The following is a 25,578-nucleotide window of genomic DNA, read 5'->3' on the forward strand; positions in this document are numbered from 1 at the left end:
ATTATTTAACGCCCCAAAAAAGCATGTCTTAACCCATTTTGCGACATGGCTGCAATTGTTGCTGCTAGGAGGAGACACCGCAGAGAACAGCGAGTGCGTGGTAGAAGGGAGAAAATATTTTCCACTCATATTTATTTCTTTGAAATGCCAGAGGAAGACATTATCCGTATATTACATGTAACAAGTTGCGCCTGTATCGACCCGCACCCGATGAGCATCAGCTCTGCTTATTTGCGACCCAACGCTAATTTGCACTGCTCTTGGTAGATTGTGTTGGTCATTATGTAAATTATTTGATTGCGTCTGTGTTCTTTAATTTGCGCGTCAACAGTAGATCATACGCAAAACTTGCCACTTCCACCGGCGCATTTGTGGAATTGCGCTCTCACACTAATTTGCCCTGTTTAGTAAATCTGGCCCATTATGCTTTAAATTACATATCTATTCATTGTTACACATTTAGAAAGTAAATTATTTTTAATGCATTTTAACTTTGGTTACAAGTATTTATGAAAAGATATAATGCATTACAACATACATTAGGAACAACTATATAATACATTATACATAAACTCTTCAAGTAAAGTGTTACCCAGTTCTCTGTCTCATTTTCTCTTTTGTTTCCTAGGAAAACCACCCTTTGTCTCTGAGAGTATGACTGGTCTAGTTGATCTAATTTTAAATGAAGATCCTCCACCCCTAAGACAAAAAGGTTTGACACCTCACCTTTAACATATTGTACTTGATATTGTTTTTTTTTTAAGTGTTCCTTTTATGACACATGTAATTACATCTATTTTCTTTTTAAGAACCTGCCTTCTCACAGCCCAGTCTAGAGTTTTCAAGGCTGGTCATGGGTTTACTTCAGAAAGACCCAGTGAAAAGGTACAGTATTTACAGTATTTATTTTACTTGGTTACTAATTATTATTATTATTATTATTATTATTATTATTATTATTTTTAATGAGTAATTCATAAGTATTGAGTGAGGTGATCACTCATTTCTCATTACTTGTGATATGAGATGGATACAATGATAGACACCGAATTGTTCTTTCAGTTCTTTAATTACAAAAAAATAATGCAATTCATAGTCTTGGACATTTGCTTAGAGTATCATGAATGATATGACCAGGAATAAAAGCATTCACTCTTTCCACACCATTGAACCTGTCACATTACATTATCATTGTAGCTTCAGTACTCATCTGTGAATCTCCTAAATTACTGTCATCTGTAGGTTAAGCTGGGACCTTTTAGTATCTCACCCATTCTGGAGGGAAGCGTTTTCAGAGGCACACATCACTATAGGAAAAGGGCAGGATGACGTCTCGCTGATATCAAGGTACATTTGACAGTAGTGCCAAATATCCGTTTGGTGTTCTTGACATGTTCTGTGAAGTGTTACGTTCTTTATTAAGCACATTGAGCAGTTATGTTTTCACCATAAACCACATTCACTGACACCCATTTTACTTTTGTAAAGTTGTGACCCATGCCAAAGCCCTTAAAGTCACCATGAAATCAAAATTGACAATTCTTATTTTTTATGGAATATCGCAGTATTTATTATAAATTATTTATCCGTGCACATTATTATTTTTAAAAAATTAATTTGCCCTTGTAATCTTTAATCAAATTAACTTCCCCTCACTCTTGCAACAAGATCTCTTCTCTTCTCTGATGAAATGTTTACTGGCGCGAGGGCGGGATGACCTGTCACTCATGTGAGATCGACCAATAACAAACAACAACGATCCAATCAATTTCCAGTGGACAAAATCACGTCCCGTCCTACATTTTTTTTTTTTTTCTTATTTGAGAATCCGTTTCACTCGGATTTAAGTCACAACCGGGAAGAAAAGACTTTCGCAACTTCCATTTAATGCTGACTTTAAAGGGGACCTATTATGCAAAATTCACTTGCACTTACATGGTGTTTGAACATAAATGTGTTTCGGCAGTGTGTGTACATAACCACCCTATAATGGTAAAAATCCACCCACTCCTTTTTTTTAATCCCCATAAATCATAAGCAGCATCTCAGAATAAGCCGTTTGCAGTTTCTATGCAATGTGACGTCACATTGCACAGGCCCCGCCCACTACTGCTGACGGACTCTGCCCTATTAGCATAGACCCCGCCCTGAGTGAGCTGTACACAGCCCGCCATGTTTATCTCCTCCCCAGATCATTTAACAGCAGCATTCAAGTAAGGAATGTATTCTTATTAAAGCTACTAAAATTATTCATTCAAGAGCAGTAAGTGATTTTCTGTTTTTCTTTTGTTGTTTGATTTATATTAACAGCATATATAGCAGTAGGTACTGTATATTACGCTGCTTTCACTTTAATACATAGATCTTATATACACATGAGATTTCTTTACTTGCTGTTTACGTTCACAGACATAACCGAATGTTGGGACGTTTTTTAAATTTGAATAAAATGAAAACTAAAAGACTTTCAAATCACATGAGCCAATATTCTATTCACAATAGAACATAGATAACATAACAAATGTTTAAAGGGAGAAATTTTGCACTTTTATCCACTAAATGAGCTCATTTCAAATTTGATGCCTGCTACAGGTCTCAAAAAAGTTGGCACAGGGGCAACAAATGGCTGAAAAAGCAAGACATTTTGAAAAGATTCAGCTGGGAGAACATCTAGTAACTAATTAAGTTAATTGATATCAGGTCTGTAACATGATTAGCTATAAAAGGGATGTCTTAGAGAGGCAGAGTCTCTCAGAAGTAAAGCTGGGCAGAGGCTCTCCAATCTGTGAAAGAGTGTGTAAAAAGATTGTGGAATACTTTAAAAACAATGTTCCTCAATGTGCAAAGGCTTTGCAAATCTCATCATCTACAATGCATAACATCATCAACAGATTCAGAGAAACTGGAGAAATCTCTGTGCGTAAGGGACAAGGCCGAAGAACTTTATTGGATGCCCGTGATCTTCGGGCCCTCAGGCGACACTGCCTGACTCATCGGCATGATTGTGTCAATGACATTACTAAATGGGCCCAGGAATACTTCCAGAAACCACTGTCAGTGAACACAATCCGCCGTGCCATCTGTGGATGCCAAGTAAAGCTCTATCATGCAAAAAGAAAGCCATATGTGAACATGGTCCAAAAGCGCCGTCGTGTCCTGTGGGCCAAGGCTCATTTAAAATGGACTGTTTCAAAGTGGAAAAGTGTTCTATGTCCAAATTTGACATTCTTGTTGGAAATCGCGGATGGCGTGTCCTCCGGGCTAAAGAGGAGGGAGACCTTCCAGCGTGTTATCAGCGTTCAGTTCAAAAGCCAGCATCTCTGATGGTATGGGCGTGCATAAGTGCATATGGTATGGGCAGCTTGCATGTTTTGGAAGGCACTATGAATGCTGAAAGGTATATAAAGGTTTTAGAGCAACATATCCAGACGACATATTAGAGCTAGCCTCCAGACGACGTCTATTTCAGGGAAGGCCTTGTGTATTTCAGCAGGACAATGCAAAACCACATACTACAGCTATTACAATAGCATGGCTTCGTCGTTGAAGAGTCCGGGTGCTGAATTGGCCTGCCTGCAGTCCAGATCTTTTATCTATAGACATTTGGTGCATCATAAAATGAAAAATACGTCAAAGATGACCACGAACTCTGGTTGAAGTGGTCGAAGCAGCTGGAAACCTATATCAGGCAAGAATGGGACCAAATTCCAAAACTAAAACTCCAGAAAATCATAACCTCGATGCCCAGATGTCTTCAAACTGTTTTGAAAAGAAGAGGAGATGCTACACCATGGTAAACATGCCCCCGTCCCAACTATTTTGAGACATGTAGCAGGCATCAAATTTGAAATGAGCTCATTTTGTGAATAAAATTGTAAAATTTCTCAGTCCATATATCAGAAGTTTAGACTGATATGGCTTTAAAGTTCATGGAGATGGTAAACTTTCATGATGATGAAGAACTGCAATGTCACGTGAGCTTGGCGTGATACGAGATGATAATCAAAACCAAACAGATGTGTAGTTTTTGGCAGAGTATCTGAGGCACAAGCTGTAAAGGCTCTGCCCTCTTCTGGAAAGCAAGGCAGGGAGCAGCAACTCATTTGCCTTTAAAGATACATGCACTAAAACAGTATGTTTTTCCTTTTTCCTTTTCAATTTATAACATGGTATGATAAATGATCTGTGAGGTATTTTGAGCTGAAACTCCACAGACACATTCTGGGGACACCTGAGACTTGTATTACATCATATTACATCTAAAAAGTGGCATAATAGGTCCCCTTTAAAGAGTCTGGTGTTTGTATATGGCTCTGTAGATCATCTTGTGCACAGAAGCTCTCAGTCTAGCATTGATGCAGTGAGTGGGCAAACAGCCCTATGGCACACTTCATACACTGCCTGTGTGTTCAGCACAATGCCTTACACAATAAGCCATTGTCCCATTCTAACAAACACAACAAATGCAGGTTATAAAAAGCTTTTTCAATAGTATTGGCGCTTCCTGCACTAAAAACAGACCACATCTGTTTCATTTGTTCCCAAGTCATTTGTTTTATGAGTCCAGGATAGTTATGTACTTATGTTTATGCAATTGTGTTGCTATTAACAATGAAGAATCAGAAGTTATTGACCAAGTTTAAATATAGGTCAGGTCATGAAATGAAGACATTAATTTGTGCATGTAGATGTTTTAAGACAAAGCAGATTGATTGAATTGCAAACTTATACGTTCCAGTTGATCTGATGAAGTCTGTAAGTGTGAAGTGATGCTGACTTTGGGCTGTGATTGTGATCTGAGCTGGTGTCAGCTGCTGTGAGTGGGCCAAAACAAAGACCATTGTGATTCAACCACAAGTCTGCATATATAATAAGAAATGTTACTTGAGCACCAAATCAGCATATAAGAATAATTTCTGAAGGATCACCTGACACTTCAGTTTTGCCATAGGAAGATTTCTTTTTTAAATTGAAATAATTTTAAATTACAATAATATTCCAAATATTACAGTTTTTTAAATGTATTTTTGATCAAATAAACATAACTGTGGTCATAAGATAATTCTTTCAAAAACTTAACCTAAAGGGGATAGTTCACACAAAAATAAATTGTCATCATTTACTCACCCTCAAGTTGTTCCAAACTTGTATGAATTTCTTTTTTCTGCTGAACACAAAGAAGATACTTTGAAGAATATGTGTGTCCAAACAGTTGATGGACCCCATTGACTTCCATAGAGGGGGGGGGGGGGGGGGGGTATTTTTTTGTGTGTATATCATATTATGAACTCACATTATGAAATAAATGTTTTTCTCCAATACATGTTGGCTACAATTATTGGCACCCCTGGAAATTGTTATGAGTAAAATATCTCTGAAGTATATTCCCATTCATATTAGCACACCAGGGTAACTAGGAGCATGAAATTGTCCAGCCATGACTTCCTGTTCCACAGGAGTACAAATATGTGTAAACACAAAGGCCAAATTCCCTTAATCATTCATCACAATGAGAAAAACCAAAGAATATAGTTCTGATGTGCAGCAAAAGATTGTTGAGCTTCACAAAATAGAAAATGGCTGTAAGAAAAAAGCTAACGCATTGAAAATCCCAATTTCCACTATCAGGGCAATAATTAAGAAGTTCCAATCAACTAAAGATGTTACAAATCTGCCTGGAAGAGGACGTGTGTCTATATCATCCTAATGCGCGGTGAGGAGGAAAGTTTGAGTGGACAAAGACTCTCCAAGGATCACAGCTGGAGAATTGCAGAGATTAGTTGAGTCTTGAGTCTCAGAAAGCCTAAAAAAAATTATCAAACAGCACCTACATCACCACAAGTTGTTCGGGAGGGTTTAAAGAAAAATCCTCTGCTCTCATCCAGAAACAATCTCCAGCATATTCGGTTGTCAGACAAGACTGGAACTTCAAAAGGGACCTGGTTCTATGGTCAGATGAAACTAAAAAAAATAGCTTTTTGGCAGCAAACCCACCAGATGGGTTTGGTGCACACATGGATAAAAAGTACCCCATGCCCACGGTTAAATATACTGCTGGATCTTTAATGTTGTGGGCCTATTTTTCTGCTGGAGGTCCTGGACATCTTGTTCAGATACATGGTATCCTGGATTCTATCAAATACTAACAGATAAAAATCAAAACCTGACCGCTTCTGCTAGAAATCTTATAATGGGCCGTGATTAGATCTTCCATCGGGACAATGATCCAAAAGAAAAATCAAAACTAACACAAAAATGTGTCACTGAGCACAAAATGAAGCTTCTGCCATGGCCATCCCAGTCCCCTGACCTGAACACTAAATAAAATGAGTGGACTTAACTGAAGAGAAGAAGCACCAACATGGAGCTGGGACTCTGAAGGATCTGGAGAGATTCTGTATGAAGGAATGGTCTCTGATATCTTGTCAGGTGTTCTCCAAACTCATCAGGCATTTTAGAAGAAGACTTAGAGCTGTTATCTTGGGAAAAGGACATGGTAATAATTGGGTGCCAATAATTGTGGCCAACATGAACTAGAGAAAAACATTTATTTCATAATGAGCTTTCCTCCCATTTTCAATTGTTTTACTTCAATGATAGGTTCGAATTTTGTGAATTTTTTTAATGAAAGATCAAAAGGATAAACAATGCAGATTTATTTTCATAGCCGCCTTTGCTCATATTTACTAAGGGTGCCAATAATTGTGGAGGGCACAGTGTGTGTGTGTGTGTGTGTATATATATATATATATATATATATATATATATATATATATATATATATATATATATATTAGGGGTGGGACGGTTCAGATTTCTCACGGTTTGGTTTGTATCACTGTTTTAGTGTCACAGTTTCGGTACAGTTCGGTATGTGCTATGTTCAGTAAAAAATAGGACCATTGTCAAATAAAGATAAAGAAAATAAAAACAAATAATCTAACTACAAGAAACAGCACAAATAAATACATGGGAGCTAAGATACCTGAAAAATAAACAATGCTTTACAGGTTTTTCAGGTATCTAACAGCTTTCAGGTACAGAAATTGAATAAAGTAATCAAATAAAGTAATCAAAATGACACTACATTAAAACTTCTTTGAATAATTAAAGATGAAACGTTATTGAAGTTACAAAAGCTATTCAGTCAAGAGTGATTTCTTCGTCTCTTGTCGTTTGTTTAACATTAAAACACATAGAGCAGGAATATTAGACTGCTGTCTCTTTAAGATATAATTCAAAGATCCAGTACACTGATAATGATACACATGACATGTGTTGTCTGTCTCGTTCTGTCTCATAACCTACTATGTTTGTTAGGATACTCGCTAAGATGGGCATGTTGACAATTTTTGTGTGAATTTGTCCATTCAGGTGCAAGACTTGAAAGAGAATTTGCGCGAGAGTATTTGCGCGCTGTGACGCAGATCTCCATGTACGCGCTTCGGATGAGTACACACAAATCTCCTCACAGCGCACGCGAGTTCTCTTTCGCGTCTTACGGATGAATGTTTAAATTGGCAAGGTTTAAATGAGTTTAGTTTAAACACAGATAGCAACGTGACATGTTCAGGTCTCATCTGCGCTCGTGTCGCGGGCTATCAACACCCGCGTGATGACGGCATAAATAACTGGTCATAAAGCTTTCGGCATGTCATTGAACATTTGTTTACAACGAGTGACTGTTTTGTCCATGTTCTTTTTATCATCGCTGTTGTAACGTATTGTGAAACCAGAATGTGTATCCATAAACTGAAACATACATTAGCCGAATCCGTCTGTCTGTTTTGCGCGTTGTTTTCAACAAACCATATAGATGCGTCGTCAGATTTGGGATGAACCTTGATGCAAGCGCGTGCTGAACCGTGGGTGGAGAACCAAAGCTGTAAAAAATCAAGCCGTCCCACCCCTAATAAATATATAAATTATAATATAATAATATAATAATATATATATATATATATATATATATATATATATATATATAATATAATAAATATTTTGGTGGTAAAATATGACCCATCCATTTTTACATTTGTCTAGTGTATTCTCCAATTGTGTGTGTGTGTGTGTGTGTGTGTGTGTGTGTGTGTGTGTTTGTTTTTCAGCCTGCATTTGGCCCCTGTGACTTCTCAGACAGCAGATGAAGCACAGAAAGCACCTGCTGACCCAGCCAGCCCAAACCTCAGCAAGTCCTTCACATTAGGTAATGCAACAGACATGAGAGTCAGCACGTCCTGCCACACACACTCTATGTGCCCGCAAAGGGCCTGTGGATTTTATGCCTATGCTCTGTGCGTGTGTGGTCGCCAAGCACGTACACGTCAGCCTGTACAACTCATGTTCAGTTTGCATTACTGTACAAATGATATTTATGTTCAGTATTAAATCACACACACATCCGTACACTCAAGGATTAGATTGCTGTTGTTAATACCTCCATTGCATATTATCAGAGGGGGGCTATATGACAGAAGAATGAGCTTATGTAACCACAAATCATTGAAACTCTTTTGTGCTTTACTGTACATCATTTTAAAACTTAATCTGTTGAAATGGGCTTCATTTAGAACAGTAGAGCTGTATTCCAGGAGAAAAAAAAATAAATAAATAAAAATCTTTAAACTTCCTGTTCTGCAGATCTTTTACAGTGTTAACAAACAATAATTATACAAAATATTGCCAAAAAATAACATGCCTGTTGAATAGCCTGTCATACATTTGACTTTTCTGGGTCTTAATTTATTTTTACAGATTTTCTCACAATAAGTTTTTTATTTTTTTATTTTAGGAGGACATTATTTTCATCATTATTTTTGTCTGACCTTTTGTGATGTTTTTGTATTATAGATAATGTATTTGAGTTTAGACCAAAGTCTGCACTGGGAATTGACGCCAAAGAGGCCATTTTCCTCCTCAGGTACCTCAACTCTCTCTCTATTTTCATTACTGTATGCCTCTCTGCTCTCACACTCACACTAGATATGGATACTTCTGTGTTTTTGTTTGGGAACATGTTTGGGAACATTGAAATATACTAAAAACAGAACATCTTAGCCTCTTTCTCATAAAGTACAATCCCAGTCAAATGCTTGGACACCTGCTATTTTTATTTTTTATCATTTCTATTTTTAATAATAATAATAATAATAATAATAAAAGTCTTCACTATGAGAATTATGCAGCTACTAAAAATATTTAGAATAATAGTAAAGTCTTTAGTATGGGAATTATGCTGTGGGCAAATAAAAAATGTTAAATAAAAATGCATTTCATTAATTTAAAAAAAAAAAAAAAAGTTTTTTTTTTTTTTTTTTAATAAATACATATATGCTGGACAATTTTTGTCCAATTTTCCTTCTCTGCATCTGTTGTGACTCATCCATTAAAGATAAAATGAAACTTTTAGTTTTGTAAAGAAATACATATGTAGGCACAATTTATATTTGTCTACAAAACTCATTTCAAACTTTTAGATGAAAAGGTTGTAAGATCATGAGAGATTCAGTCAAGTGTGTGTCCATACTTTTGGTTTGTCATGAGGGGTGTTCAATGCTAGTGTCAGGATATTCCAGTATATTTCAGTTGTGTTTTGTATGTCTGATCAAACAGCTCCAGACCAACTCCCAGAACAAGCACGGCTAGAGAGACAGAAGACAGGCGGTCTGAAATTCAAGTGAGTTCACAAGCATAACCATATAGTTGCCCTCCAAAAAGTATTTGAACCCTTAAGACACACTTGGAACTGTATGAATACCATTGCATTGTAACAAAGTATCAAACCAAGTGGCATCTTCAGAAAATGATGCTTGCTTTTCTCAAAACTAACTTCAATTTTTTTTAAGCCAGATTTGCAATGGCTTTTAAGTAGTCCCACTGTAATTTATAGTGGATGTATAAAGTCAGTTCCCCTCAGGTTTACACAAGTGCTCTAGCAGTGTGTAGCCACAGGTTCCTCTTGAGTTTGACAACCAGAACGTTATTTAAATATTGGCAAATTTATTTTTGTGAAATGTTTTGTGAAATGTCCCACAGTCCATATTAAAAAATAACAACAAAACATCACAGTGGAAAACTGAGCCATTAGTTTATTCCTTCTGCTTGTTCATCAGTTAACCTCGGGCTTGCATATGTTTGCAGAATATCTTTTGTTAAACCACAGCACCATCTACTGGATATATTTAACATTACAATTTGCCTCCAGCACATTTGCTGTGTCTCAAAGGCTGTGCGTCGCACGCATCATCGAGGCTGCCTCTTTTCAGAAAAGTAACTATATTTCAAAGTAAGAAATAAATTACAATAATCTACACCTCGCAAGGAATAGCAATCAATTTTATAGTGGTGTCTTTTCTGAAATGGGACATCCTTGACATATGTGGCTGACAAATGTGACCTCCGGAGGGCACAGCCTTCAAAATGAGACAAATATTGGGTGCGTCTTAATCAGCTCCCTAGTTTAGAGTCAGTGCGATCAGGGAGTCGGCCATTTTAAGGGCTGTCTCAATAGTAAAATCCTTTCAGTGCACTGAAACGTTTGCTCCCTAAAAAGTCCCACAGTGCACCATGAAAATGTGTCCCAATGTGGGACAGGGGTCCTTACTAGTGCCTGAATTTGTGTACACAATATACTGGTTTATGATCTAGGAAGCTAGGGAGCTGATTGAGACACACCTATAGTTATAGCCACATTAGGGGCGTGCAATCCTGCAGAGCTTATGCTGCCTTCACGTGCTATAGGAAATTTTCTACTTCCCACTTCTGAAGTCATGATTACCAGCTTGTCACATTTAAGTGCTTTGTTGTCGTAAAGAATGGGAATCGTGGAGAATACCAGGATTATTCTTGCTTATTTATTTGGAAAATCGTATTAAAGCCTAAATGATATTTAGTGTCCCATTCATTGACAACCATATAAACATTCACCACACTATCTACAGGTGCTGGTCATATAATTAGAATATCATCGAAAAGTTGGTTTATTTCACTAATTCCATTCAAAAAGTGAAACTTGTATATTATATTCATTCATTACACACAGACTGATATATTTCAAATGTTTATTTCTTTTAATTTTGATGATTATAACTGACAACTAAGGAAAATCCCAAATTCAGTATCTCAGAAAATTAGAATATTACTTAAGACCAATACAAAGAAAGGATTTTTAAAAAACTTGGCCAACTGAAAAGTATGAACATGAAAAGTATGAGCATGTACAGCACTCAATACTTAGTTGGGGCTCCTTTTGCCTGAATTACTGCAGCAATGCAGCGTGGCATGGAGTCGATCAGTCTGTGGCACTGCTCAGGTGTTAGAAGAGCCCAGGTTGCTCTGATAGTGGCCTTCAGCTCTTCTGCATTGTTGGGTCTGGCATATCGCATCTTCCTCTTCACAATACCCCATAGATTTTCTATGGGGTTAAGGTCAGGCGAGTTTGCTGGCCAATTAAGAACAGGGATACCATGGTCCTTAAACCAGGTACTGGTAGCTTTGGCACTGTGTGCAGGTGCCAAGTCCTGTTGGAAAATGAAATCTGCATCTCCATAAAGTTGGTCAGCAGCAGGAAGCATGAAGTGCTCTAAAACTTCCTGGTATACGGCTGCGTTGACCTTGGACCTCAGAAAACACAGTGGACCAACACCAGCAGATGACATGGCACCCCAAACCATCACTGACTGTGGAAACTTCACACTGGACCTCAAGCAACGTGGATTGTGTACCTCTCCTCTCTTCCTCCAGAATCTGGGACCCTGATTTCCAAAGGAAATGCAAAATTTACTTTCATCAGAGAACATAACTTTGGACCGCTCAGCAGCAGTCCAGTCCTTTTTGTCTTTAGCCCAGACGAGACGCTTCTGACGCTGTCTGTTGTTCAAGAGTGGCTTGACACAAGGAATGCGACAGCTGAAACCCATGTCTTGCATACGTCTGTGCGTAGTGGTTCTTGAAGCACTGACTCCAGCTGCAGTCCACTCTTTGTGAATCTCCCCCACATTTTTGAATGGGTTTTGTTTCACAATCCTCTCCAGGGTGAGGTTATCCCTATTGCTTGTACACTTTTTTCTACCACATCTTTTCCTTCCCTTTGCCTCTCTATTAATGTGCTTGGACACAGAGCTCTGTGAACAGCCAGCCTCTTTTGCAATGACCTTTTGTGTCTTGCCCTCCTTGTGCAAGGTGTCAATGGTCGTCTTTTGGACAACTGTCAAGTCAGCAGTCTTCCCCATGATTGTGTAGCCTACAGAACTAGACTGAGAGACCATTTAAAGGCCGTTGCAGGTGTTTTGAGTTAATTAGCTGATTAGAGTGTGGCACCAGGTGTCTTCAATATTGAACCTTTTTACAATATTCTAATTTTCTGAGATACTGAATTTGGGATTTTCCTTAGTTGTCAGTTATAATCATCAAAATTAAAAGAAATAAACATTTGAAATATATCAGTCTGTGTGTAATGAATGAATATAATATACAAGTTTCACTTTTTGAATGGAATTAGTGAAATAAATCAACTTTTTGATGATATTCTAATTATATGACCAGCACCTGTATAGTCAGCTTGCTGACGATTCTGGAATTTCGGTCAAATACAGGTTATTTTCACTGTGTATAAAACATACAATACACTTCAAATAATTATTCATGTATGTAAATATGCACTACTTTGACGAAAAGACAAGGCGATGTAGCTGTTGTAGAAAAAAACTAATAAATAATGCCAGTCACAGCAGCAATCGTTCTCCCCTCCACCATGTTTAAAGTTTATGGCCCACCCGACTTGGGAACTTGCGTATCAAAATTATCCCTGAGCTTTTCAGCAGTGAAACTCTTTACTATAATTCCGATAGCACATGAAGGCAGCATTAGCTTCAACCCTAATTAAACACACCTGAACCAATTAATCAAGATCTTCAGGATTACTAGAAACTTCCAGGCAGGTGTGCTTGAGCGGGTTGGAGCTAATTTCTGCAGGAATGCGATTGGATAACCTTGCTCTGGATTATTGTTTGCAGTGGAATATAGTTTTAAGGTTTGCCAGAAGTTATAACACCAGTGTTAAATATTGTTTTTATAGTACTAATTAAGCAGTGTCAATGAAAGGAGTGTGTTGCATGTGTTTTGTAGGAATCCAGTGTTATGGTGGAGGAGCAAAGTGACATGAACACCTGTATTAAATCACTTTTATACACAGACAATGACCTCACAGTGACTCCCGTCATGGATAACCCAAAGGTAAAGAGACCTTCAGTACAACAATAGATAGACCATGTCTGAGGGACCTGTTGTCTAAACTTTGTGTCCCTATTTTGTTGTGAATATGACAATGTTCTGTCTAACCAACACTGGTTCTGCTCTATTTTAGATTTTAAAGACTGCTCCAGTTCGTTTTGACCCCAAAACGCTTTGTGTACCAGCACACTCAGGTAAGCTGGAAGATCTAGTGTTTTTTTTTTTTTTTTATTATTATTTTTTTTAATCACCTTAATGTCATTCCAAGCCAGTATTACACATTCTATAGATTTTTTAATGAATTGGTTGGTTCAAGTTCACATAAATAATTATTTTATGAATTGTACTTTGAATCTAGTTTTCAAGTTAGCAATAGCAAGCTAGCTTTGAAAGCATTAGGTCCCAGAGCACTCACCTCCTTCAAAACACATGAACGCATACAGCAGAGTCTACAAAGTGTCATGAGATGGGAGACGGCGTTAAATTACCTCATGTCTCAAAGCACATAACATTACAATAATTAACGTAAACAACAGAGCTCTTTCTTGTACCACCTGACTGCTGCAGATTAATTTCAGCATTGATAGTGTTGACATGAAAACGATGAACAAATGAACAAATATAATATTTAATATAAGTTTTTGCAATTTTATTTATTTTTTGTTGCATTTTTCAGATTTGTGTTGTTACACCCCCTTATATACTTGGCGTCTAGGGGTTATTCAATTCAATTCACATTTATTTGTATAGCGCTTTTCACAATACATATCGTTTCAAAGCAGCTTTACAGAGAATGCATGTCAACATTACAATTTGGAGACTGCAGTTAGCTAATAATGTAATAATTTAGGCGATTAATATACAATCACTGTTAGCAATTTAATTGAAGGTAGAAGAAAAGAGCTCCTGGAAAAATTAATTACATATTAACAATAATTAGGATATATAGAAATTTGCGAATGTGCGTGTTGATCCAGATGTTGCATCTTCTGAAGTCATCGCAGGAGTTGGCGCCGTCTCTTCCAAAGTTTTAGTCATCTGAGGTCTTCTTAAGAGGCTGGATCCAAACTGAAACTGATGTACTCTCTAGTCACCTCGGGACGGGCGTCCCGAGGTAAAACAGAAAAGCAAATGGAGAATAATTAGCATAGCTGCTGTTCATAACATTAAGCAAAGATAGTCATGTGCAATTGATCTGATATGAGATGGATTATGTGAATGCTTGGCTAAAGAGATGTGTCTTTAATCTAGATTTAAACTGGGTGAGCGAGTCTGAGCCCCGAACATTATCAGGAAGGCTATTCCAGAGTTTAGGAGCCAAATGTGAAAACGCTCTCCCTCCTTTAGAGGACTTAGCTATCCTAGGTACAACCAGAAGTCCAGAGTTTTGTGATCTTAAAGAGCGTGAAGGATTGTAGGGCGATAAAAGATCGGTTAAGTACACAGGAGCTAAACCATTTAGAGCCTTATAGGTCATTAGCAGTACTTTATAATCGATACAGAACTTAATAGGTAACCAGTGAAGAGATGATAAAATTGGTGTTATATGATCATATTTTCTTGACCTGGTAAGAACTCTAGCAGCTGCATTTTGTACATAAAACATGAAAAATTGAATGGGACATAACACATGAAAAATTGAACAAATAGAATGTTGTTAAAAGTATGATACTTTACTCTATTAAGGAGATATGATGTGTGAAATTAAGAAATAGGCAGAGACAAAAAACTGAATTTGTACTTGCTTTTAGTAAGAAAAATAATTAAATGTAGCAAAACACCCAATAATACAATAAACACTGGACCAAATATACATCCAAAACAAATATCTATTTACAAATTATATAAAAACGTAAAGGATTAACGATAACAAAGTGAGGGCAAGAGCGGTGCTAAAGAAAATAAATCAATAAAACATAAACATGTTAACTAAACCCCAACACAAACACTAAGCTAAACAAAAGAAAACAGGAAAAATAACATCGTCAGCATAGAACGCCACTGACTACGCTACCTAATAAACATAAATACATGGATTGGCACCCGCTCATAACTTAGTGTTTAAATAACTTTACGTGCTGTGAGATGTAGGTCACGTGACATACTAACCTGGTCCTGTCACTATGTATCGGAGAAGGACTTGAATAAACGTTGGTAAACCGAGAGTCGAGTCACAGCATAAACTCGGTAAAGCAGCATTATGAGGAGTAAAGTTCCAACAGAAGAAAACTCTCACACAATAACTCTAAATCAAAAAGAAACTAAGCAAGAGCAAACAGAAGAAAAGCAAATGCTCCTCCTGCACTCGTGTCATATCCGGGTCTTTATACCTGGACCTGATGACTGGCAGGAACATCATCCAATCACAGGACCTGTGAGATGAGATAGCGAAGAGAGAGAGAAAAAGGAAAACAACCCTCCCAAAACAATACGGGACGTAACATTGTAAAATCTGTCTCTTACACTTGCTTTATGCTGTGTGCACATCATGTCGTAATGTCGAGGACATGAAGTCAGAAACTCGCAATTATGGTAATTCTGACATGGCATGAATGCAGCTTTACATTTAGTTGTGGAAAAAAGAATGAAAAATCTATGTTGCAGTGCATACTAAAACCACCGCTGAGATTCTCTCTCTCTCTCTCTCTCTCTCTCTCTCTCTCTCTCTCTCTCTCTCTCTCTCTCAGCTGAACGGTTGTCCTGTCTGAACTCAGAGGACTGGTCTCAGTTCTTACAGCAGGTGTGTGCTGTTTTGGAGTCAGTGGACCGGGCTGGATCAGCCAACGCCACAGCACCACGCACTAAACTCAACCTGCTCTGTTACCTCTGCTCTGTCTGTAACCACAGAGAGACGGCCACACGCCTTATACACTCCCAGCTGGTAAGACAGATCTGAAACATGAGATATTGAAAGGGATAATGTCACATGGTCATTATCACAAATTGAACCCTGACAGGGTGATCAGGTGTAACATATCACCCTGATCTTGTCTCACCCTAAAGGGGTGTACTTTGTGACAATGACCAACTGACTTATGCTGTTTAGTATACAACTACTTACTGAATAAGTAATGAATGTACAGTATAATGGACATATAATACGAACACTGAAACCATATGAACTGCAATTCAAGTTCTTTGGGCTTCTTATCTTACATCTTTAGCTATAATGTAACATTTGAATGTTCTTCTGTCCAAAGTTTTAATTTTCTTGCTTTAACTGGAGACTTGACTGCTGGCTATGTGTCAAAAGCATTATTGTCACCATAATGCACCATAAAGTTAATGCTGAAGTCTTCTGAGGCCATTAAAAAAAACAAACAAAAAAACACTCAGTGCTGTGATTGACCAGCCAGAATCAAGTAATCTTACCAAACTACTTTATCTCTATGTCTGATTTAAAGTAGGCAGAATACTAGATCTAATAAGCCACAACTGGCAAAAATAACCATCATTTTTATCCTTCCAGTCAAATATCGCACCACAAACATCAGAAACAGCTTTAACTTGTCAATGCTGGCAAATGGCCATGGTACAAGTGGGATAATCCATGGCTAGCAGTGCATTAAAATGATTTGAATCGTGAATTATCCCTTATCCTCATGGTCTGTCTGAATACTTGATTCTGAGTGGCTGAAATGTGTTCATTAAAACCATTTAATGCACAGGTAATTCCAGTCAGTTTATATACATTCCCATTATGTGGCAGTAGAAACACAATACCAGGCATAGTTCAACCAAAAATGAAAATTCTGTCATCATTTACTAGTACTCAAGTCATTCCAAACTTTCATTGATTTTTGAAACACAAATGACAATATTTTTTATGAAACCTCAGAGATATCTTTCCCGCCTTACCTTCTAAATAAAATCTGTTGGCTATGTAAAGTGATCATGTCTCTTCATAAGACTTTAAACAGCTTGGGTTACTTTTACAATGTCTTTATGAAGTTTTGGTGGCATGGAGATTCAATGGAGGGAAAGAAATTTAGTGTGTCTTTTGAAGATGTATGTACAGAAGCCCTAAACGGCTGTGGATTATTATTATTTTATCTCTTTTATCTCTATATCTTGTTTTCTCGTGATCACGTCTTATTTTCTCGTGATCTCGAGATAACAAGTTGTTTTCTCATGATCACGACTTAATTTTCTCGTCATCTCGAGATGACAAGTTGTTTTCTCGTGATCACGACTTAATTTTCTCCTGATCTCGAGATAACAAATTGTTTTCTCGTGATCATGGCTTAATTTTCTCGTCATCTCGAGATAACAAAAGTTGTTTTCTCGTGATCACGACTTAATTTTCTCATCATCTCAACATAAAAGTTCTTTTTACAATGATTGATTCTGAAACACGGCACCCAGATTCTACTGTTGCTATAGTAACGAACACAACTTTCACGTGCATCAGATCGATGGATAAATCATGCGCTCTTATATCTTGTGGATATTTCAACAAAATGTTTTCTTCGCTTAATAATAAAGTTTACAGTAAATAACTACATATAGGCTAATCAATCACTGTTCAATAAATGTACGCTAAACATTTTATTTGTGTAATTAACATGTTTTATGATCAACAGAGCATTCAACATCTCAAGCGCAGCCAGAGTGCCTTCAGAAAGATGCCAGATTATTCTATAATTCTAAAAACTTTTAAAGATGCTTGGATTAAACCCACTTTATTTTCCTCATTCGCTTGAAATAAAATTATATTACATAATGTGTTTGTTATTTTTATTCGTCATGTAGGATATCATGTGCATTAAACTGTCTCCCTCCTCCTAGCTTTTCCATTAAAAAGAGGTGCAATATTCCAGATTTCCAAAAAACAAAACTTTAATCTAGTTGATATAGACTAAAACAATCTTGGGATGCTGTTTGAGAAGAGTGTTTATGTATGTGTGTGGTTTCCTACAAAGAAATGTAGAAAATACAATAGGTTACACACTATCACTGAATTAAATGACATAGGCTATAAATCATATTTCTTATCAATATACATTGAGTGAGTGAGGTAAACGAACACTGAAACTGTGATGATTAAAATGGCGTCTTAAAGATACACAATAAGGTGCAAACAGAATACTATACAGTGACATCAAAATTAGTTTTAATAAGCAATAAGTTTAGTATCACAGCAAACTATTGCGGTAGTGAAACTGTGAGTCATGCATCTAGCAGCCAGAACGTAACGATAACAGATACACTTTCAAGCAAAATAATCATATTCAAGCATAATTAACAGTTAAATTAATTACTTAACGCACACAATACTGCACAAAATAAAGCGATCACGAAGACTCTCTACAATCTGGGCCAATATGAACTAATACAGTAAAGTGGATATTTACTGCACCTCATCAATTATATTTGGTAATATACTGACACCTGTTGGCACATTTGTGTAATTTAGAGCAGAGATTAAGTCGTGATCACGAGAAAACAAGATAGAAAAAAATAATAATCCATGGCTGTATAGGGCTTCCGTATGTATGAACGTCTTGATTTGTTTGGAACAATATTAGGGTGAATAAATGATGACAGAATTTTCATTTTTGGGTGAACAGCTGCTCTCACTGAAACTAAACAAATGTTTTACAGACCCTCATGTTTGCATTTTAAATTAGATTCATGTATGCAATGCATTTTTAAATAAAATAAATTGAAGAGGACTTAGTAAACCTTTTAATCTGTAACCATTCCATGCAGTGCAAATCTCACTTTTCTTTTGCCATATTATCGAGCGGTTGGAAGTGTAGATCATCTAATGAGGGAAGTTGAACAATAGTGTGTTAGCTGAGGAATGGGTGTCTGCTGCCGTCCTCACCTCAGTCTGAAAATGAGCTTCCTCTTCCTTTGCTTTCATAAATGCAAACTGTAATCAGAAACATAATAGACTCTAAATGTATTAGATTTCAGTGGTACCTAAAGGATTCGTTCCATATTTATACTGGAACCTTAAACCAATGTAAATCAGATAAGCAGCATTTCTATTTTGGATTTAAACATTTTTAAGTATAATTTGTTGTCACAGTAGCCTGTACACCAGTACATTCCTCCTCTGGCCACCAGGTGTCTCACCACCATTAGCGTTTCCATTCATCTCAATGGCAATTACTCAGATTGAGCACTCCCGATATAGAGTTTTTATATTTTTTTTTATTTATTTTTTTTTAACGAGCCAATCATGTCATGATGTGACCAGTCACTTTGGAGTGGCTCATTTCTTTATGTGATGACAGCACTGATTGGCTGATGGCATATAAGCGCTCACACAACTCTTCAGTAGGGATTGTCCTGAGCTGTGATGTCAAAGGCAGAAGAAAATAAAAGTATATTATAAAATTACAGGTAGCACTTTATTTTACAGTTTTACATGTACATATTATAGTAATTGACTGGGTAATAACTAGGTACTAATCCTGAACCTACCCCATGTAGTTACTTTATTCTGCCCAGTACTTTCTGCCCAGTGCACACAAATTCATGTACTGTAAAATAAAGTGCAACCAAACTATAATTTATAAAATATAAGAGAAAAAAAAAAAAAAGTGGAAATATATTAAGACATCTCAAAATGTGACTTTTTTCCCCCCCTTTTTCTTTCTGACACAGTTCCCTGTGCTGGTTCAACAGATGCGACATGCTCCGAACTGGGATATGTAAGTTTTCTTTAGTATATAGTTCTGCGAACTCAGCCTTAATTAAAAAAAAAAAAAAAAAAAGTTTCATTCATTACAACAACATAATATTCTCTTTTTTTTGTTGCTGTATTGATTTCACTTTGATTTCATTGTTACACTTTATTTTAAGGTGTCCGTGTTACAGTGTAATTACTCATTTAAGTATTGTGTAACAATTATCTACATGTACTTACTATAGGTTTAGGGTTAGGATTGGGGTTTGGTTTAGGGTTAGTTGCATGTAATTATGCATAATTTATAGCTATTACTACAGTTTCTACATGTAACGTGTAACAAGGACACTGTAAAATAAAGTGCTACCGATTTCACTTAATCAATCATACAGCCAGATCATACTGTAACTAGTGTAGTATTCTCAGATGACACTATTGGTGCCAGTCTTGGAGTGTCTGTTCAGAGAAATGCAATGCCTGTCTCTCTCTTCTCTGTCCCTTTGGCTCTGAGTGGAAGGAATGACAGGCATGTGTCTCACTGGCTCCTCACAGGATTACAGCCTCTATCTCTACACTACAGTCACCAAGCAACGGACAGAATGACTTTAGTTTTAAATGACACTGAAAACCAGCATGCTCATTTAAACATGAGATGTGGTGTGCTTACACTGTATTACAAAAATAGTAAAATAAAGTCACAAGAGGTTGTGTGTTACGGTGATTTTATCATGGGGTGTGTGTTGCAACCATGGTATAATTATATACAATACTGTTCAAAAGTTTGGGGTTGGTATGTTTTTTTTTTATTTTTTTTTATTTATTTATTATCAACTTTTGAACGTTACTGTATTTAAATGTATTAACAATAATTTGAATAAACAATTCTAATTGAGTCAATACATTTAGACTTTAACGTTGCTAAATGAAATAGCAATTGGTGCTTCAGTATATACTAAATTTTTATAAATACAGTCATTTTTAAAATCAATATTAGGGGACAAAATCGGTTGTTTATAATGGTTTATAAAACTAATTTTTACTGCTGAGGTTGGATATTTATTACTTGCTTGTCATTTTTGTATAATGGAGAATTAATCTTTTTACATAGATGATGGACATGAACTGTCTGTGTTAGGATTATACCAATATAGAAATGAATGCCAATGCTAATATGATGGTGAACACTGATAGAAGTCGAAATATTGTACAATAGAAAAGAAACCTGGACTAGACACAGAGTATGAATAGGAATAAAGTTTCTTTCATATCATCAGTCTCCAAACATGTTATAAACATTTAATAATAATTATTTATAAAACAATGCTGAAAAACAGAAACACACCAATTCTTATACCATAGTGATGTATCGCTAATATTGCCATTCTTAAAATGGCAGGAGAGAACTGAAAGTAAGAGAAATTCCATTAAGAAAAATATATTTAAAATATGGAATACAATGTCAGATTTTAAAGTAGAACAGCTTTAATGAAACAAACCGCTGGATGAGAGTCATTTGATTGTTCTAATTTATGTTTTAGAAGGAGCAAAGTGATGAGAGCGATTGGCCTGCTGGCCTCCCACTGCACAGAGCTCAGAGACGATGTTCCTGTCACGGAGGTGAGACTTGTGTGTCTGTGTGTTTTTGAAGCATGATGGACATTTTCACATTAAAACGTGTTGTTTTTGAAAATAATGAGGAACAACCAGCAGGTGTCACTGTAGCATTGCTTTATTTTCATCTGCCACTCAGAGGAGAAAATACTAAACAAAAATCATCTCTCAGCTCTCAATCCAAAGCACTTGAAATCCAGTAAAAGCCAGGTGAAATTAGCTTTTTACGTCTCTATCCCAGCCTTTTCAAATACAAAGAGGACAGACATCTCATCCAACCAGGTTTAAAAAAGCTTTCAGTAATCATCAAAGCGCTGCACAGATGCATTGTGGCTAATCAAAAACAAATTCTTCCACCCCAATCCTTGAATTTACACAGGTTTGTCTTCCGTTCCACTACCAACTTCTACACCTCTGTGTTCATGGAGAATTTGGCGTACCACCCGGGCTTTGCATGGACAGCAGCACAAAATGGCCGTCCGCCGTAATCTAGCAAGGCTGAGTTCTTTGCCGTTTTACACAATACAAGCCTAAACTTTGCGGCTTCTCTCAGCTGCTTCTTCTTTCTCGCTTTTCTGGGCTCAGTGGGTCAGTATTGAAGAAGTGCTCAGGGTGACGGACTCTCTCCCCACTGCTCTACGGGGGTTCTGTGTCTGAGCGAACGATCCTGTCATGGCGATTTCTTTCAGTGCTTCTCTTTGGTGAGAGAAAAGCAGAGCTGCTTTCTTATGGTTCTTCTGCACTCTAGAGGGCCTTCTTAGATAACTAAAGTCTGAACAGATTCATCATACACTTGCCGATTTTGTAAATGGGTACAGAAAAACAAACCGGGCATTATGCACTAAACGACTGCGGATCACACACTACCAAACTTTCAAATAATTTCGAACACAAAACTCATGCCCCACATTGCTAAGAGACTCATGACAAATAAAAACAATAGACCTTCAGGTCAGGTTAGACGCCATATTGAATTCAACATGGATGACAACGAGGCTGTGAGGGATAAACTTACAGCCTTTACAATGGCACGCACTATATAAAGGTCCTAGGTAATGCAATTTTCACAACTTTCAAAAATTTTCTTCAGAAAGACAATTCGTCAGCTGAACAATCGGTATGTTGTTAAACAGTACAATCCATTAAACACCCTGTACTTCTATCCCTAGCAGCCTCATTTTCATTTTTGTCAAACATTAAATATGGCACTACCCTGATTAAGGTCTGTATGTGTTCTATAATTGACTCAAAATATCAAAGGCTGCATTTACACTGACGCAAAATATCTGACACATTGGATATTGTACATGTAAACAAAAATCAATTATTTTTTCGCATCCGTTCTGAGTCACTTCCAAATGTGGTTTTAAATCGGATACATATTCGATATCTGGACATCTAACCTATTTCTAAACACATATATCTGATTCCCACTGGAGTTCCAAGCCACCTCAAGATGAGGGCGAAACATTTACCCACAAATATATCTTTTCTTGTCTTTTACTGAGGCGGCAACTTTATATATAAATAAGAGCTTGGGCACAGACAGAAACTTTCAGGATCACAGAAACTTGTTTTGAGCCAATGCTTTGTGGATTCTAAGTGAAATAGCTTTGCTACTGAAAGCTACATTGTATTTTTCAACAACAAGGAGATAACGTCGCTCTTTATGAAATACACAGACGCAGGTAATTCTCTCTCACACACACACACACACACACGCGCACACACGCACACACACACACACACAAACGCACACATACATATCTTGGGCTTTCATGTTTTATGGGGACATTCCATAGACATAATGATTTTTATACTGCACAAACTGTATATTCTATTCCCTAACCCTCCCCATCAAAGAAAACTTCCTGCATTTTTACATTTTCAAAAAAAAAAAAAAAAAAAAAAATCATCACTTAGTATTATTTATAAGCTGTTTTCCTCAGGGGACCAAAACATGTTCCAGTAAGGTAAAGGATTTCAGATATTGCCATCTTTGTGGGGACGTTTTGTCCCTATATTTTGTCTGTTCAGTCAAATTTTGTGCTGCAAACATCAATAGCCGGGTTTCCATTACAGATTTGTGCAAAACTTTTGCGATATTTTCTAAATGTCGATTTAAAAAAAACTATTGCGAAATGACGGTGTTTCCATTAACTGATGTTACACGAGTAAAATGGAGACGTAGGTGTGTTCCAAGCATCAATGGCAAGGAAAGCCCCTTATACTTGGGAGCGGCCACGTATGAGGTGTTTCTCCCTCATATCTGCTTCAAGGTCTTGATAAATTGTGGCATTTCTTTGTTGTTTAGAATCCAGTATTCCCATAATTCTTTTGTCTTTTATGAGTTTAATAAAGAACTCTTGTCTCATCTTCTGTCTAAACATACCGTGCCATCTTTAAAGAATGATCCACTTTTACGTAAGACAGGTGACCTGTAAATGCGAAAAAAAAAAAAAAAAAAAAAAAATGTTTTCATTGCATATAATATTCCTTTTTCAAATTGCCTGAAAAACCACCTCATGTGAGAATAAAAGCTTTTTTTGTGATGTATGGGAGTTTTTGCAAAATTGGCGCGTTTCTATTTAGTGTGTTTGCAATTTAAATTTTGCACAATTTGAAGGGTAATGGAAACGCAGCTTACGACAGCTTTAAATTGTACTTGCTGGCAAGTGATCATGACATGATATGGGGGTAATCACATCGGGTGTGCATTAAAGTCAAATAACCACCCGACATGAATTATATAAATTAATTTTTATATATGACTATTCAAAACACAATGGTCAACCACATCGCTGAAAGCGATCACCAATGGATTCATTCCAGCTTGGCGGGGATTAATGAAACAAACAAACAAAAAAAAACGGATATGGTCAAATACTTGGATCTGTGTGACAAGTCTTGCAGTGTAAACAGCCAAACATGTTCGATTTCCTCCGACTGTGCGGAATAAAAGTCTAAAGCTAAAAAAAAAAAAAATGGAGTGTGTGCCCATCATACAGTGCTCAGCGTAAATGAGTACACCCCCTTTGAAAAGTAGCCTTTTAAACAATATTTCAATGAACACAAAAACAATTTCCAAAATGTTGACAAGACTAAGTTTAATATAACATCTGTTTAACTTATAACATGAAAGTAAGGTTAATAACATAACTTAACTTTCAGTTTTACTCAAATTAGGGTGATGCAAAAATGAGTACATGTCTCTGGAGCAAAGCTAAATTTTAGACTACAAATGTCTAATTTAAAGGAACACTCCACTCGGCTGCTGCAGCCATGGTACGGCAGCAAAGTTCCTTGATCATTACGCCGGAATGACAGTATAGTTCCTAGTCATATCGGCCTAGAAAATCGCAACTTTTAATTTTCCGTCGGTCTTAGTACACGATGTAACTACAGAAGAGTCAAGTTTTAAATAGGAAAAATATCGAAACTCTTTGGTCATTTTTTAACGAGATGCTAACGGTCTAATCAGATTCAATGAACTATGCTAAGCTATGCTAAAAGTGGTACCGCCAGACCCGGAGATCGGCTGAATGGATTCGAAAACGGTAAAACTCTAGGGGAGTTGGAAAATGAGCCTATTTTCAAAAAAAGTAGAGTGTTCCTTTAACAAGAATTCAACCACAGGTGAGTCTAATTATTCAGTACCCAGGTGTCCAGCAGACAGTTGACTATAAAAGGGTGTTAAAACCCCTTCCCATTTCATGCTGTCAGCAATGGCATCACATGGAAGAGAAATGTCACAAGACCTGAGAAAGAAAAGAATTTCTTTACACCAGAAAGGTGAAGGCTACAAGAATGTCAGCAAAGCTTTACTTATCAGTCAGAATACTGTAGCAAAAGTGGTACAACAATTTAAAAAAGATGGAACTGCAACAATCTCACAGAGATGTCCAGGTCGTCCATGGAAGTTAACACCTCGACAGGAGCGTCTTCTGATGAGAAGGGTTAAAGAAAATCGGCATGCAAGTTCACTGCAGTTATCTAAAGAGGTAGAAAGCCAAACTGGGGTGACTATTTCCCATGACACAATGCGTACACTGCAGAGGAATGGCATGCATGGGTGCCGTCCACGAAAGAAGCCTCTC

General features: G+C 36.9%; 1 protein-coding gene across 1 annotated transcript in view; it reads left to right on the forward strand.

Moving 5' to 3' along the window:
* Positions 1–25,578, forward strand: part of ulk4 (unc-51 like kinase 4) — a 237,735-nt gene that overhangs the window by 4,625 nt on the left and 207,532 nt on the right. Inside the window, exons 7-17 of the mRNA XM_051866618.1 lie at positions 629–712; positions 810–885; positions 1,243–1,347; positions 8,109–8,206; positions 8,851–8,920; positions 9,613–9,676; positions 13,126–13,233; positions 13,364–13,424; positions 15,918–16,111; positions 19,849–19,895; positions 21,409–21,487. Coding sequence (XP_051722578.1) covers positions 629–712; positions 810–885; positions 1,243–1,347; positions 8,109–8,206; positions 8,851–8,920; positions 9,613–9,676; positions 13,126–13,233; positions 13,364–13,424; positions 15,918–16,111; positions 19,849–19,895; positions 21,409–21,487 — 986 coding nt within the window. The remainder of the gene's footprint in view (positions 1–628; positions 713–809; positions 886–1,242; positions 1,348–8,108; positions 8,207–8,850; positions 8,921–9,612; positions 9,677–13,125; positions 13,234–13,363; positions 13,425–15,917; positions 16,112–19,848; positions 19,896–21,408; positions 21,488–25,578) is intronic.

This window comes from Ctenopharyngodon idella, chromosome 16 (genome assembly GCF_019924925.1).
Source record: "Ctenopharyngodon idella isolate HZGC_01 chromosome 16, HZGC01, whole genome shotgun sequence".
NCBI classification, from domain to species: Eukaryota; Metazoa; Chordata; class Actinopteri; order Cypriniformes; family Xenocyprididae; genus Ctenopharyngodon; species Ctenopharyngodon idella.